At 52.1% G+C, this 17368-nt stretch overlaps 1 protein-coding gene across 1 annotated transcript in view; it reads right to left on the reverse strand.

Annotated features, from left to right (window-relative positions):
* Window positions 1-17368, reverse strand: part of LOC147120823 (protein-tyrosine kinase 2-beta-like) — a 389336-nt gene that overhangs the window by 81744 nt on the left and 290224 nt on the right. Inside the window, exons 13-15 of the mRNA XM_085978989.1 lie at window positions 17127-17188; window positions 14711-14755; window positions 12618-12715 (exon numbers count right to left, since the gene is read on the reverse strand). Of these exons, the coding sequence (XP_085835115.1) occupies window positions 12618-12715; window positions 14711-14755; window positions 17127-17188 (205 nt within the window). The remainder of the gene's footprint in view (window positions 1-12617; window positions 12716-14710; window positions 14756-17126; window positions 17189-17368) is intronic.

A 17368-nucleotide genomic window follows, 5' to 3' on the forward strand; every position in this document is an offset into this window, starting at 1 on the left:
GGAGTCAGTGATGTGCCTCAATGAATCTGAGACTCAACGTTAACGGAGCAAAGCAAGGCTTTTATTAACTCAGAAAGTAATACACAGTGGAGAAGTGTCTCTCATCCAGAGATCTGCTGTACTGGATGTGACACACGCTGGGGCATGCTTAAGTAGGGGCCAGGTATGGGCAGAGCCCTACACACAATACAATACAGGTAAGGAAATGAAACTGAAACTAAACTCCCCTGCTTGTCACAGCCACAGGCACAATCAAACACAGAGAATACAGAGTGCCTGATGAATGGCATATTTCATCACATTCACCCCTTCTACAGATTTAGTCTGTTCGGGGGTTTGATAGTCCTCTGTGACCGACGTAGCTGTTGTGGTGCCGCGGGTGTCGGCTGGGTGTCCCCGGTGGCCTCCTGGGTCTCTGCCGGTGGCGCCGCCAGGGTTGTTGAAGGGGTAGTTGGTGGGGGCACCATTGGTCGATGTTCTTCCGGGGGTGATGAGAGGATAGTGGGTGGGTAAGAGTTGCTGTGATCATTGTTGCTGTTGTTGTCGTGGTTGTTGTCGTTACCGGCTGGGGCGACGTCTTTTATGGACACGGTGTCCTCCCTTCCGTCGGCGTGCCGGACATACGCGTATTGGGGGTTGGCGTGGAGTAGGTGCACTGACTCCACGAAAGGGTCCGTCTTGTGGCCCCTCACATGCCTTCGTACAAATACCGGACCTGGGGTGGAGAGCCATGACGGCATGGATACGCCTGAGGTGGATTTCCGGGGAAAGACAAACATTTGTTCATGAGGCGTGGCATTAGTGGCAGTACACAATAGCGACCGTATCGAATGGAGCACATCTGGGAGGACTTCCTGCCAGCGGGAGATAGGGAGGCCCTTGGTCCTTAGAGCTAGAGTGACTGCTTTCCATACTGTCCCGTTCTCTCGCTCCACCTGGCCGTTACCCTGGGGGTTGTAGCTGGTGGTACGGCTCGTGGCGATCCCCCTGGACAGCATGTACTGGCGTAGTTCTTCACTCATGAAGGACGCCCCCCTATCCGTGTGGATGTAGCTCGGCACACCGAACAGGCAGAACAGGCTGTTGAGGCATTTAATGACCGTGGCGCTGGTCATGTCTGGGCAGGGGAAGGCGAATGGGAAACGGGAGTATTCGTCCACAATGTTCAGGAAGTAAACATTGCGGTCGACTGACGGGAGGGGGCCCTTGAAATCTAAGCTGAGCCGCTCAAAGGGCCGTGTAGCTTTGATTAAGTGGGCTCTATTTGGGCGATAGAACCGAGGCTTGCACTCAGCGCAAGTGCGGCAGTTCCTGGTCAGAGACCGAACTTCCTCAATCGAGTAGGGTAAGTTGCGGGACTTTATGAAGTGGAACAGCCGTGTGACCCCTGGGTGGCAGAGGTCGTTGTGGAGGGTCTGTAGCCGATCCCCGGTGGCGCTGGCACACATCCCTCGTGAGAGGGCGTCGGGGGATTCGTTAAGGGCCCCTGGCCGGTAAATGATGTCATACTCGAAGGTGGAGAGCTCGATCCGCCACCTGAGAATCTTATCATTTTTAATCTTCCCCTTCTGTTTATTATTAAACATAAACGCTACCGACCGCTGGTCGGTAAGTAGGGTGAAGCGTTTGCCGGCTAGGTAGTGGCGCCAGTGGCGCACTGCCTCCACGATGGCTTGGGCCTCCTTTTCCACGGAGGAGTGTCTGATCTCGGGCCCTTGGAGGGTCCTCGAGAAGAAAGCTACGGGCCGCCCCGCCTGGTTGAGGGTGGCCGCCAAGGCAAAGTCAGACGCATCACTTTCCACTTGAAAGGGAGTGTTCTCATCCACTGCCTGTAGCGTGGCCCGCTCAATATCCCGCTTAATGCTTTTGAAGGCGGCGTGGGCCTTAGCAGAGAGCGGAAAAGAGGATGCTTTCAAGAGGGGGCGGGCTTTGTCGGAGTAGTTGGGGACCCATTGGGCATAATAAGAAAATAACCCCAGGCACCTTTTCAGGGCTTTGGGAGTGTTGGGCAGGGGCAGCTCCCGTAGGGGGCGCAGTCGGTCGGGGTCTGGTCCGATTTCCCCATTCTCCACCACGCTGCCTAGTATGCAGAGGCGCGTGGTGTTGAAAACGCACTTGTCCTCGTTGTAAGTGAGGTTGAGTTTTTGTGCGGTTTTCAGGAACCTCTCGAGGTTCGAGTCGTGATCCTGCTGGTTGTGACCGCAGATGGTGACATTGTCGAGGTAGGGGAAGGTTGCCTGCAAGTGGTGGTCATTGACCATGCGGTCCATCTCCCTCTGGAAGACCGAGACCCCATTCGTCACCCCAAAGGGGACTCTGAGGAATTGGTAGAGGCGTCCGTTCGCCTCGAAGGCGGTGTACGGGCGGTCCTCTGGTCTGATAGGGAGCTGGTGGTACGCTGACTTGAGGTCGATGGTGGAGAACACCCGGTATTGGGCAATTTGGTTCACCATTTCTGATATGCGGGGTAGTGGCTAGGCGTCTAGTTGGGTGTACATGTTGATCGTTTGGCTATAGTCGATCACCATCCGTTTCTTCTCGCTACCCCTCACCACCACCACTTGGGCACGCTACGGGCTGTTGCTGCGTTCAATAATGCGCTCCCTCAGCAGCCTGTCCACCTCGGTCGCAATAAACCGCCTGTCCTCCCAGCTGTACCTCCTGCTTTTGGTCGCTATTGGCCGGCAGTTGGGAGTAAGGTTCACAAACAGCGAAGGCGGCTTTACCTTCAGGGTAGCCAGACCGCACACTGTGAGGGGCGGCTGGGACCCACCGTAATTGAGCGTGATGCTTTGGTGGTGGCACTGGAAATCCAGGCCCAAGATCACGCTCGCACGTAGACTCTTCATGATTAGTAATTTAAAATTATCATATACAGTTCCGTTAACGGACAATTGTACCGTGCAGTAACCCATAATGGTCGATGTCTGGGTTTTATCAGCCATAGAGATAGTGCCCCGAGCAGGGACCACCGTTAGAGAGAGTTGTTGTGCTAGTTCAGGGTGGATAAAACTCTCCGTGCTTCCACTGTCAATTAAACATTTAACCCCGCACCCGTTTACCTCGATGTCCACCATTGATTTGGATAGCGGGTGCGGTCTGCTCTGGTCCACTGTGACCGATGCCACTGTAGGGCCCTGATCGAGACAAGATGGCGTCCACGCTGTCTGCTCACAAGATGGCGGACCCCACGAGGTCGGGCAAGATGGCGTCCAAGATGGCCGCTCCCACGGCGCACACGCGGCGGTGGTGGGTTTTCCAGCGGGGTTCCCTCTGCACACCTTCCCGAAGTGCCCCTTCTTACCGCACTTAAAGCAGGTGGTGCCTTTCGCCGGGCACAGGTTTCTGGTGTGCTTCGGCTGCCCGCAGAAGTAGCAGTTGGGGCCCCGACGCGTCGCGGCTGTCGTAGGGCTTCTGGGGGGAGAGCGGGGCCCCGACGGTGTCGGGCTGCCGGGCGGAGAAGATGCCTTCCAAGATGGCGGCGCCCTTGGTGCACACGTGGCGGCGTGGGTGGCGCGGGCTGAAGAGTAGGCATCCGAGTTTCTCTGGGCCACATCCAGGGATCGCGCTGTGTCCACAGCCTGTTTCAGGTCCAATCCCGTTTTTTCCAGTAGTCTCTGCCGGATGTAAGTGGAGCTGAGGCCTGTGATAAAGGCATCACGAACAAGCTCGTCAGTGTACACTGCGGCTTTTACATCTTGGCACTTGCAGTCTTTGCCAAGCGTTTTCAGGGTGACTAGGAACTCATCCAGCGATTCCCCAGGTCGCTGTGTGCGAGTAGCGAGCAGATGCCTAGCGTACACGTCGTTCATAGGCTGCTGGTAATGCGCCTTTAGGATGTCACAGGCGGCCGGGTACGTGTCGGCGTCTTGGATGAGGGGGTAAACCCGGTGGCTTACCCAATTCCGCAGGATTCCGAGTTTCATACTTTCAGCGTCCGTAGCGTCTGTGATGGCTGCGGAATTGTCCAGGAAGAATTCCATACACTTAAACCAGTGTCCAAATCGTGCCGATGCGTCCGAAGCATGCGGGTCCAAATCCAAACGTTCGGGTTTCAAGAGTTGATCCATTGCGTTGAAAATTGAGTTAATAAAATGGATGTGCCTCAATGAATCCGAGACTCAACGTTAACGGAGCAAAGCAAGGCTTTTATTAACTCAGAAAGTAATACACAGTGGAGAAGTGTCTCTCATCCAGAGATCTGCTGCACTGCCTGTGAGACACGCTGGGCCTGCTTAAGTAGGGGCCAGGTATGGGCGGAGCCCTACACACAATACAATACAGGTAAGGAAATGAAACTGAAACTAAACTCCCCTGCTTGTCACAGTCACAGGCACAATCAAACACAGAGAATACAGAGTGCCTGATGAATGGCATATTTCATCACAGTCAGAGAGAGAGGGAGTCAGAGAGAGAGAGAGGAGTCGGAGAGAGTGAGGGAGTCAGAGAAAGAGAGGGAGTCAGAGAGAGAGGGAGTCAGAGAGAGAGAGAGGAGTCGGAGAGAGTGAGGGAGTCAGAGAGAGAGAGGGAGTCAGAGAGAGAGGGAGTCAGAGAGAGAGGGAATCAGAGAGAGAGAGGGGAGTCAGAGAGAGAGGAGGGAGTCAGAGAGAGAGAGGGAGTCAGAGAGAGAGAGGGAGTCAGAGAGAGAGAGGGAGTCAGAGAGAGAGAGGGAGTCAGAGAGAGAGAGGGAGTCAGAGAGAGAGAGGGAGTCAGAGAGAGAGGGAGGGAGTCAGAGAGAGAGAGAGAGAGAGAGAGAGAGAGAGAGAGAGAGAGGGGAGTCAGAGAGAGAGGGGGGAGTCAGAGAGAGAGGGGAGTCAGAGAGAGAGGGGAGTCAGAGAGAGAGAGAGAGAGGGGAGTCAGAGAGAGAGGGAGGGAGTCAGAGAGAGAGGGGAGTCAGAGAGAGAGAGAGAGAGAGAGAGAGGGGAGTCAGAGAGAGAGGGGGGAGTCAGAGAGAGAGGGGAGTCAGAGAGAGAGGGGAGTCAGAGAGAGAGAGGGGAGTCAGAGAGAGAGAGAGAGGGGAGTCAGAGAGAGAGGGGAGTCAGAGAGAGAGAGAGAGAGGGGAGTCAGAGAGAGAGAGGGGAGTCAGAGAGAGAGAGAGAGGGGAGTCAGAGAGAGAGGGGGGAGTCAGAGAGAGAGAGAGAGAGGGGAGTCAGAGAGAGAGGGGAGTCAGAGAGAGAGGGGAGTCAGAGAGAGAGGGGAGTCAGAGAGAGAGAGGGGAGTCAGAGAGAGAGAGAGAGGGAGTCAGAGAGAGAGGGGAGTCAGAGAGAGAGAGAGGGGAGTCAGAGAGAGAGAGGGGAGTCAGAGAGAGAGAGAGAGGGGAGTCAGAGAGAGAGGGGGGAGTCAGAGAGAGAGAGAGAGAGGGGAGTCAGAGAGAGAGGGGAGTCAGAGAGAGAGGGGAGTCAGAGAGAGAGGGGAGTCAGAGAGAGAGGGGAGTCGGAGAGAGAGGGGAGTCGGAGAGAGAGGGGAGTCGGAGAGAGAGAGGGGAGTCAGAGAGAGAGAGGGGAGTCAGAGAGAGAGAGAGAGAGGGAGTCAGAGAGAGAGGGGAGTCGGAGAGAGAGAGAGAGAGGGAGTCAGAGAGAGAGGGAGTCAGAGAGAGAGGGAGTCAGAGAGAGAGGGGAGTCGGAGAGAGAGGGGAGTCAGAGAGAGAGAGGGGAGTCAGAGAGAGAGAGAGAGAGGGAGTCAGAGAGAGAGGGGAGTCGGAGAGAGAGAGGGAGTCAGAGAGAGAGAGGGGAGTTAGAGAGAGAGAGGGAGTCAGAGAGAGAGGGAGTCAGAGAGAGAGGGGAGTCAGAGAGTGAGAGGGGAGAGAGAGAGAGAGAGAGGGAGTCAGAGAGAGAGGGAGTCAGAGAGAGAGGGAGTCAGAGAGAGAGGGAGTCAGGGAGAGAGAGGGGAGAGAGAGAGGGGAGTCAGAGAGAGAGAGGGGAGAGAGAGAGGGGAGTCAGAGAGAGAGGGGAGTCAGAGAGAGAGGGGAGTCAGAGAGAGAGAGAGGGAGTCAGAGAGAGAGAGAGGGAGTCAGAGAGAGAGAGAGGAGTCAGAGAGAGAGAGAGGAGTCAGAGAGAGAGAGAGGGAGTCAGAGAGAGAGAGAGAGGGAGTCAGAGAGAGAGGGGAGTCAGAGAGAGAGAGGGGAGTTAGAGAGAGAGAGAGAGGGAGTCAGAGAGAGAGAGAGGGAGTCAGAGAGAGAGAGAGAGGGAGTCAGAGAGAGAGAGGGGAGTCAGAGAGAGAGAGGGGAGTTAGAGAGAGAGAGAGAGAGGGAGTCAGAGAGAGAGAGAGGGAGTCAGAGAGAGAGGAGTCAGAGAGAGAGAGAGGGAGCCGGCAAACGCTTCACCCTACTTACCGACCAGCGGTCGGTAGCGTTTATGTTCAATAATAAACAGAGGGGGAAGATCAAAAATGATAAGATTCTTAGGTGGCGGATCGAGCTCTCCACCTTCGAGTATGACATCATTTACCGGCCAGGGGCCCTTAACGAATCCCCTGACGCCCTCTCACGAGGGCTGTGTGCCAGCGCCACCGGACAAATACTGCCAAAATTGGGCCCTAACAGTAAACCTAAAGAAAACCAACATCATGATTTTTCAAAAAAGGCCCAGGTGTCAGGAAAACAAATACCAGTTTACTCTCAGTGATACCATCATAGGACACACTATGAGCTACACTTACCTTGGTCTAACCATTACAGCATCAGGGAGCTTCAGCATAGCAGTGAATGCACTAAAAGAAAAAGCCCGAAGAGCCCTATATGCAATAAAAAGAAAATTCTACAACATCCAAATCCCAATCAAAATCTGGCTCAAAATATTTGACAGCATAATCCTGCCCATTGCGTTGTACGGTCGTGAAGTATGGGGCCCGCTCAATCACCATAGTTACACTAAATGGGAAAAACACACAATAGAAGCCCTACATGCAGAATTTTGCCGAAGCATTCTTCGCACCCAAAGGAAAACACCAACAAATGCATGCAGAGCCGAACTAGGCAGATACCCACTGATAATAAACATCCAAAAACGAGCACTAAACTTCCTAAATCACCTCAAATCTAGCTCCCCAGACACCCTTCATTTTAAAGCCTTCCAGACCCAAGAGCTAAACCCAGAAAAGAGTCCCCTGATTCAGCTGCTACTGAAACTAAGTACTCCTACTCAGCCGGACCCTGACCAGTCCCAGACCAACACTGCCGTCCAAACACCAATCCGAGTGAACCAAATCATTAAACAATGCAAAGAAACCTACCTGGAACACTGGAGCAAAATAACCAAAAGCCAAAGCAGATTAGAATGTTACCGGGCCCTAAAAAGAGAATATAAACTGGCAGACTATCTCTCGACCATCAGAGACACAAAACAGAGACAGACCCTCACCAGGTACAGACTAAGCGACCACCAACTGGCAATTGAAAAAGGAAGATACAAGAAATCCTGGCAGCCTAGAGAGAATAGATTATGTGATCAATGTCTGGCCGGCGAGGTTGAGACATAGAGATGCATTTCCTCCTAAAATGCGAAAAATTCAACACAACAAGAAACATATTATTTGACAAGCTCAGCCAAACAACCCCTGATTTCAAAGAATTGGATGACCTGTCAAAATTAAGATTAGTCCTGGGAGAAGGAGACAGACCATACCTTGGTGCCAAATATGTAACAACATGTCACAACCTAAGGACTGTTTAAAATTAATACTGAATGTACCCAACGATGTTCAACGACTGTTTAAATTAATATTGTTTAAACTAATATTGTATGTACCCAACGAAGGTCAAAATTGTTTGACACCTACAGAATGTTGGAAAACTGTACTTTTCGTTATGTAAGCTTTGGCAATATGGTTCCCTGTAAACTTTCATGCCAATAAAGCATTTGAATTGAATTGAATTGAATTGAGAGAGGGGAGTTAGAGAGAGAGAGAGAGGGGAGTTAGAGAGAGAGAGAGAGAGGGAGTCAGAGAGAGAGAGAGGGAGTCAGAGAGAGAGAGGGGAGTTAGAGAGAGAGAGAGAGAGGGAATCAGAGAGAGAGAGGGAGTCAGAGAGAGAGAGAGAGGGAGTCAGAGAGAGAGAGAGAGGGAGTCAGAGAGAGAGAGAGAGAGAGGGAGTCAGAGAGAGAGAGAGAGAGGGAGTCAGAGAGAGAGAGAGGGAATCAGAGAGAGAGGGAGTCAGAGAGAGAGGGAGTCAAAGAGAGAGAGAGGGGAGTCAGAGAGAGAGAGAGGGGGAGTCAGAGAGAGAGAGAGGGAGTCAGAGAGAGAGAGAGGGGAGTCAGAGAGAGAGAGAGGGAATCAGAGAGAGAGGGAGTCAGAGAGAGAGAGAGGGGAGTCAGAGAGAGAGAGAGGGAGTCAGAGAGAGAGTGAGGGAGTCAGAGAGAGAGAGAGAGAGGGAGTCAGAGAGAGAGAGGGAGTCAGAGAGAGAGAGAGGGGAGTCAGAGAGAGAGAGAGGGAATCAGAGAGAGAGGGAGTCAGAGAGAGAGAGAGAGAGGGGAGTCAGAGAGAGAGAGAGGGGAGTCAGAGAGAGAGAGAGGGAGTCAGAGAGAGAGTGAGGGAGTCAGAGAGAGAGAGAGAGGGAGTCAGAGAGAGAGAGAGAGGGAGTCAGAGAGAGAGAGAGAGGGAGTCAGAGAGAGAGAGAGAGGGAGTCAGAGAGAGAGAGAGGGTGTCGGAGAGAGAGAGGGGAGTCAGAGAGAGAGAGGGGAGTCAGAGAGAGAGAGAGGGGAGTCAGAGAGAGAGAGAGAGGGAGTCAGAGTCTAAGGCCTGGATTTTCCTTGCCTTTCACACCCCAGATTGGCCAGGACAGCAGCAGAAAGTTTGGGTAAATTGAATGGCATGGCCGAGCATCACATTTCCACCACAACCAGGATTTTTAGTTCGTCCTGACGTACAAACCCTGACACTGTCAGTAATCCTGCGGGTTAGCTGATTAGAATAATGCTGGTTGGAAACAGGCCCTAGCCCCGGCGCTCACCTGCAGTAGGCCTGAAATGGCTGAGGAGGCCACAGTTATGGCGGGCGCTGGGGTTGGTCAGCACGTGTTGCCATTTAGCAGCAGCCTGCCATTAAAGGTTTCCGTCAGTAAACACGCAGGGACGCTGGCAGCAGCAAGAGGAGGAAGGAAAACAAGAACAGCCTGTTTTAATGAGCGTGTAGAGGAAAGGGTTGGAGCCAAAAAGCCTGCCAGGGCTGAAAGGCTGATGGAACCTGGAGCTCTCTCCCCGAAAAGGCTGTGGGTGCTGGGGGTAATTTGAAAGTTACAAGACTGAGATCGATAGGTTCTTGTCAGGTGTCGGTGTCAAGGGATATGGAGCAAAGGCGGATAAATGGATTGAGTTACAAATCAGCCATGATTTAATTGAATGGCAGAACAGGCTCGAGGGACTGCTCCCAGTGTCCCAGCCCATGAAGTCAGTCTGATTGACAGGCTGGTGTCAGGGGAACGCTGGACAGGAGGCCGCATCCACAGGTAGGTGCGGGGTCCAAGGGGGCGGGGGTTCCTAGCCCAGAGCGGGGGGTTCGATCCCCGGGGGACGGTGTCCGATTTCGGGGGGGGGGTCCGATCCCCGGGGGACGGTGTCCGATTTCGGGCGTTCCGATCCTGGTTGGGGGGGCGGGGGGGGAGACCGGTCCCCAACCCCAGGGCGGGGCGTGGTGTTTGTATGGGGTGGGCTGATGGTGGGAGAGCTTGGGGGGCCAGGTGGGGGGAAGCACTCCTGCTCCTCCTGGCCCACAAGGATTGCTCCCTGAGGCTGTGCTCGCCTCGCTGCAGCTCCCGGGAATCCCCAGGCCCGGGATCCCCGGCCGGCCACAGTTAAAGTTGCACAGCTGGTCAAAGCAGAGGCTTCAGGCCTCATTACCAGAACTAAAATTCCAGCATGCCTCACGGACCAGGTTGGCTGCCTGGCCCCCATCCCTTCTCAGTAAAAGCCGAAAGTGCGCGGGCTGGAGGAGGGTTGGGGTCAGGATTTAGATTTTTAATACTTTAACTTCCCCTCCCCCACACCAACACACCCATTTTTTCATGTTAAAATTCCCCCCTATGTTCCTGCAAACATTGCTGCAAGGGTGTCAATGACAGGAAGTGGAACATCTTGAATCCCCAGCACACTCCTGCAGTGTCACAGAAGGTTCAATGATCTGACAAGGGCAATGGCAGCTACATGTCAACACTAACTGGTACCACAGAACCAAGAGACAAGAGTGCAATGCATGTCTCACCACTACACTGAGGGATGTCACAGTGAATAAGGAATTAACAGGTTTTTAAAAATTCATTCATGGGATATGGGCGTCGCTGGCAAGACATGCATTTATTGCCCATCCCTAATTGCCCTTGAGTGGCTTGCTGGGCCATTTCAGAGGGCAGTTAAGAGTCAACCACATTGCTGTGGGTCTGGAGTCACATATCGGGTAAGGACAGTAGATTTCCTTCCCTAAAGGACATTAGTGAACCCGATGGGTTTTTACGACAACCCGATAGTTTTATGGTCACCATTAGTGATACTAACTTTTTATTCCAGATTTAATTAATTAACTGAATTTAAATTCCCCAGCTGCCGTGGTGGGATTGAATTCCTGTTTCTGGATCATTAGTCCAGGCCTCTGGATTACTAGTCCATTAACAGTACCACTATGCCACTATTCCCTTATATTGCAGTTACTCCATCACTTGAATCATTTCTAATCAGCTTCCCTCACATGTTTGCACACTGCCTATCTCCGAACACATTACCTTTCACAGCAAAGTTCTCATCCAGCTTCCAATCTTCCATTTCAAGAGATGGATGATGGCCAACATTAAAAAGGGAAGGAGAATGATGAAAAGCAGTGAAACTGGTTCCTCTTTGTGTAGGGGAAAACTGCCCACTGAGCAGGGGAACATCAGATGACAAGCGCAGGGCTAGTGGATATCCATGTTTTAACCCACCATGAGGAAGAGGTAATGGAGATATGGGGCCACCAGTCCCCTGAAGCAGTAGAGAGGTTGGAGGCTTTGCAGCCAAGGTGGGTTCGTTCAGAGAAAATGTGCACGTTGTCATATAAACCAACTTCCTGCGTTGCTATTAGAAACATAGAAACACAGAAGATAGGAGCAGGAGTAGGCCATTCGGCCCCTCGAGCCTGCTCCGCCATTCAATGAGATCATGGCTGATCATCCAAAATCAGTACCCTGTCCCTGCTTTCTCCCCATACCCCTTGATCCCTTTAGCCTTAAGAAATATATCCAACTCCTTCTTGAATATATTTAATGTATTGGACTCTACTGCCTTCTGTGGTAGAGAATTCCACAGGTTCACCACTCTCTGGGTGAAGAAATTCCTCCTCATTTCTGTCCTAAATGGCTTACCCCTTATCCTTAGGCTGTGACCCCTTGTTCTGGACTCCCCGACCAACGGGAACATCCTTCCTACATCTAGTCTGTCCAGTCCTGTCAGAATTTTATAAGTTTCAATGAGATCCCCTCTCATTCTTCTAAACTCCAGCGAGTACAATCCCAATCGACCCAATCTCTCCTCATACGTCATTCCTGCCATCCCAGGTATCAGCCTGGTGAATCTTCGTTGAACTCCTTCCATGGCAAGAACATCCTTCCTCAGATAAGGCGACCAAAACTGCACTCAAGATGTGGTCTCACCAAGGCCCTGTACAACTGCAGCAAGACATCCTTGTTCCTGTACTCAAACCCTCTCGCTATCAAGGCCAACATACCATTTGCCTTCTTAACCGCCTGCTGCAACTGTATGCTTACCTTCAGCGACTGGTGCACAAGGACACCCAGGTCTCGTTGCACTTCCCCTTCTCCCAATCTATTGCCATTCAGATAATAATCTGTCTTCCTGTTTTTGCCACCAAAGTGGATAACCTCACATTTCTCCACGTTATATTGCATCTGGCATGCTTCTGCCCAATCACCCAACCTGTCCAAATCATCCTGTAGTTTCTCGGCATCCTCCTCACAGCACACACGCCCACCCAGCTTTGTGTCATCTGCAAATTTGGAGATATTACATCTAGTTCCCTTGTCTAGATCATTAATATATATTGTGAATAGCTGGGGTCGAAGGTCCGATCCCTGCGGTACCCCACTAGTCACTGCCTGCCACTCGGAGAAAGACCCGTTTATTCCAACTCTTTGCTTTCTGTCTGCCAACCAGTTCTCTATCCAAGTCAATACCTTGCCCCCAATCCCATGTGCCTTAACTTTACACGCTAATCTCTTATGCGGGACCTTATCGAAAGCCTTTTGAAAGTCCAAATACACCACATCCACTGGTTCTCCCTTATCTATTTTATCTGTTACATACTGAGCAGAGTCCCCAAAAGGATCGCTGAAAGAAATGGATGCAGAACCTGACTGTGCTTTTTTTAATTTCAACTGCAGCAACAAGTGGTCAAGAGCTGCAAGAAGCCACAGAGAGCGAGCGTACTGAGCCCTCAACATCGGACAGATCAAGAAATTCTCCCAGTTTGTCGGTCCCACATCACTACCACTCACCAGCTCAGAAAGAGACACTACTTCAGACTAGTTTGATGAGCAGCACAAGTAGGGAGATGTATCATGCAGGTATCGTGACGAGGTTCTCATAAAATATGATAAATCGACAAAAAAATAATAAAATCTAAATATTTTTTAAATGACTCACGGCTGTTTTATAAGTTCCTTCATAAACCTGGCCAAAGAATCCTTCTCCCAGAATCCTCCCCAGCTCCACGTTGTCTCGTGAGATCATACTTTGAGGAGCTGCAGAACAAAAAAAGAGAAATGTGGAGAAACGTAACACTGGAACTCAACTCACCAAAACCAGTGACACTGGAACTCAACCCATAAAAACCAGAGACACTGGAACTCAACCCACCAAATCCAGTGACACTGGAACTCAACCCACCAAAACCAGTGACACTTGAACTCAACCCACCAAAACCAGTGACACTGGAACTCAACCCACCAAAACCAGTGACACTGGAACTCAACCCATAAAAACCAGAGACACTGGAACTCAACCCACCAAATCCAGTGACACTGGAACTCAACCCACCAAAACCAGTGACACTTGAACTCAACCCACCAAATCCAGTGAAACTGGAACTCAACCCATAAAAACCAGCAAAACTGGAACTCAACCCACCAAAACAAGCGACACTGAAACTCAACCCACCAAAACCAGTGACACTGGAACACAACCCACCAAATCCAGTGACACGAACTCGACTCGCCAAAACCAGTGAACTGGAACTCAACCCACCAAAACCAGTAAGACTGCAACTCAACCCACCAAAACCAGTGACACTGGAACTCAACCCACCAAAACCAGCAACACTGGAGCTCAACTCACCAAAACCAGTGACACTGGAACTCAACCCACCAAAACCAGTGACACTGGAACTCAACCCACCAAAACCAGTGACACTGGAACTCAACCCACCAAAACCAGCAACACTGGAGCTCAACTCACCAAAACCAGTGACACTGGAACTCAACCCACCAAAACCAGTGACACTGGAACTCAACCCACCAAAACCAGTGACACTGGAACTCAACCCACCAAAACCAGTGACACTGGAACTCAACCCATAAAAACCAGTGACACTGGAACTCAACCCATAAAAACCAGTGACACTGGAACTCAACCCATAAAAACCAGTGACACTGGAACTCAACCCATAAAAACCAGTGACACTGGAACTCAACCCATAAAAACCAGTGACACTGGAACTCAACCCATAAAAACCAGTGACACTGGAACTCAACCCATAAAAACCAGTGACACTGGAACTCAACCCATAAAAACCAGTGACACTGGAACTCAACCCACCAAAACCAGTGACACTGGAACTCAATTTCAACTCCACCTAAAAGTAGTAGATCTCAATTGACCATAACCCAAAAACCTTTGCTTCTGGCACTCAATTGCCAGGGAAAAACACTTTAATCTCATTATTACAATTGATATCCACAAACCTTGAAGCTAACATCACTGTAAACCCCAGCTTTCCCACCGTGCCTGCACCCTTTCAGTCTGCTCATTGAATCCTTGACATCAGGTGGAATGGAACTGCAAAGGTTTGGAAATCAAAGAGCCTTGTTGAAGGGGAACTCAAAGAATCCAGAAACTGATCCAAAAGCCTGAGTTCCACCACCAGGACACCTTTAAAATCAAACAGGGGTCTAAGAGCGGTCTGAGTCTGGACAATCCTCTCCTTGTTAAATATAAGTAGGACTTATGTAGGGAAGGAGGGAGTATGTTTGTGAAAGTATTTAATTAGATTTGCAAATTACATGGATCAGAGGGCAGCACTTGCACCTCGGAGTCAGAAGGTCGTGGGTTCAAGCTGCACTCCAGAGACTTGAGCACAATCTAGGTTGTCACTCCCAGTGCAGTACTGAGGGCGGGCGTCACTGTTGGAGGAGCCCTCTTTCAAATGAGATGTTATTCCGAGGCCCCATCTGGCCTCTCAGGTGGATGTAAAAGATCCCATGGTGCTATTCGAAGAAGAGCAGGGGAGTTCTTCCCAGTGACAATATTTATCCCTCAACCAGTGACACTGAAACCGATAATCTGGTCATTTATCTCACTACAGTTTGTGGGAGCTTGCTGTGCACAACTTGGCTGCTGCGTTTCCCTGCATTACAACAGTGACTACACTCCAGAAATAATTCATTGGGTGCAAAGCGCTTTGGGACGTCCTGAGGTGATGCAAGTCTTTCTTTGTTTCCATCCTTGCACAGGAGGCTTACCTGCAGATTTTGGCGTGTCTGGTATCTCTGCATAAATATCAGATCCTGTGAAACATACACCAACATTTCATCAGCCAAATGGAAAACAAAGATGTGACTAGCAAGCAGTTGATGTAAATTCTCAGGAGCAGGGATGTAGAGAACATTAGTGACACAATCCGCTGTGCCAAGAATCCGTGCAACACAGGAGCGAGAGCTGGAGACTCCCGGGAATCTCCACCTGTCTGGGAGATGGTCTCACAGGGCCTGGAGACCCCCAGGAATCCCCACCTGTCTGGGAGATGGTCTCACAGGGCCCGGAGACCCCCAGGAATCCCCACCTGTCTGGGAGATGGTCTCACAGGGCCTGCAGACCCCCAGGAATCCCCACCTGTCTGGGAGATGGTCTCACAGGGCCCGGAGACCCCCAGGAATCCCCACCTGTCTGGGAGATGGTCTCACAGGGCCTGGAGACCCCCAGGAATCCCCACCTGTCTGGGAGATGGTCTCACAGGGCCTGGAGACCCCCGGGAATCCCCACCTGTCTGGGAGATGGTCTCACAGGGCCTGCAGACCCCCAGGAATCCCCACCTGTCTGGGAGATGGTCTCTCGGGGCCTGGAGACCCCCGGGAACCCCACCTGTTTGGGAGACGATCTTTCAGGGCCTGGAGTTGCCCCACATCTTGTCCCTTTAGGCACCGCGATCTCCAGTTCACAAGGGAGGGGCTCAAGCCCAGCCGTTCAGCTTCAGCTCACCTTCCATTGATCAGTTAGAGAGCAGCTTGCTCCATTTCTTTCATTATTGATCCTTGGGACGTGGACAACATGGACAACGCTGCTTTTATTGCCCATCCCTTGTAGCCGGGAGAAGGTGGAGGAAGGGGGAGAGATTAGCCTAGAAATTTGCTTAGGTGAGCTTCCAGGCATCCAATGAGCGCACAGAGCAATCCCAGCGCCCGAAGAGGGAGGCCTGAGAATCGCAAGAAATTGGCCCTCGCCCCTCGTTCAAATAATCGCCGCGATGAGCCGGCGCCCGACTGAAGGATCGGAATTCGGGCCGCTTGGCTCACCTGCAGAGGTTCTCTAGTACGTCTCTGGGTGGGGGGGGGGGGCAGTGGGAGGGGGACCAATAGCAGGCGGTAGCAGTGATGTGGAGCTGGGAGGAGCTGTCCTGAACCTTGACACCACAGCAATTTAAAAACAATTAAACTTAGCTTCACAGTGGCAGTCACTTCCACTTCTAGAAAACTTAAAGGGTCTCTCAGGAGTCGGAGGCCCCCGGGAATCCCCACCTGTCTGGGAGATGGTCTCTCAGGGCCTGGAGATCCCCGGGAATCCCCACCTGTCTGGGAGATGGTCTCTCAGGAGTCGGAGGCCCCCGGGAATCCCCACCTGTCTGGGAGATGGTCTCTCAGGACCTGGAGACATCCGGGAATCCCCACCTGTCTGGGAGATGGTCTCTCAGGGCCTGGAGTCCCCCGGGAATCCCCACCTGTCTGGGAGATGGTCTCTCAGGACCTGGAGACATCCGGGAATCCCCACCTGTCTGGGAGATGGTCTCACAGGACCTGGAGACATCCGGGAATCCCCACCTGTCTGGGAGATGGTCTGAGGACCTGGAGTCCCCCGGGGATCCCCACCTGTCTGGGAGATGGTCTCTCAGGACCTGGAGACATCCGGGAATCCCCACCTGTCTGGGAGATGGTCTCACAGGACCTGGAGACATCCGGGAATCCCCACCTGTCTGGGAGATGGTCTCACAGGACCTGGAGTCCCCCGGGGATCCCCACCTGTCTGGGAGATGGTCTCACAGGACCTGGAGACATCCAGGAATCCCCACCTGTCTGGGAGATGGTCTCACAGGACCTGGAGTCCCCCGGGGATCCCCACCTGTCTGGGAGATGGTCTCTCAGGGCCTGGAGTCCCCCGGGAATCCCCACCTGTCTGGGAGATGGTCTCTCAGGGCCTGGATCCCCCGGGAATCTCCACCTGTCTGGGAGATGGTCTCTCAGGGCCTGGAGATCCCCGGGAATCCCCACCTGTCTGGGAGATGGTCTCACAGGGCCTGGAGTCCCCCGGGAATCTCCACCTGTCTAGGAGATGGTCTCTCAGGGCCTGGAGATCCCCAGGAATCCCCACCTGTCTGGGAGATGGTCTCTCAGGTCCTGGAGTCCCCCGGGAATCCCCACCTGTCTGGGAGATGGTCTCTCAGGGCCTGGAGTCCCCTGGGAATCTCCACCTGTCTGGGAGATGGTCTCACAGTGAAAATGCTCCTACAATGCTTTTTCAAAGCAACAATCCTCTCCGAGTACTGGTCTCCCTCAGCCTCCTGTGCTTGTCTCTCACTTCCCCTAGCGGGCAGGATTTGCGTGTGGATAACATCGCCACAGGACCAGATCTGACAAAATGCAACAAAATACGCCGAGTGCGACTCACCCATACTGCACCGCGACAAAATAGCTCTTGGTTCTTCAGCTATTTTCACTTCAGGTCTGGGTCTAAAGAAAGAGAAAGAGAGAGTCACTTAGAGTGGATCAGAAAACACCTTTAAAGGTGAGTGACAGTCAGAAAAGCTTCGGTAACAGCATCCCTTTAAGGGGCAGTTTCCTAGTAGATGATGCGGCGGACAAATCAATGTCTTCCGAGGATTATACACCGATTTTTATGATCAAAAATTA

Source organism: Somniosus microcephalus, chromosome 3 (assembly GCF_052327205.1).
Source record: "Somniosus microcephalus isolate GS21.2 chromosome 3, FLI_Smic_1.0, whole genome shotgun sequence".
NCBI classification, from domain to species: domain Eukaryota; kingdom Metazoa; phylum Chordata; class Chondrichthyes; order Squaliformes; family Somniosidae; genus Somniosus; species Somniosus microcephalus.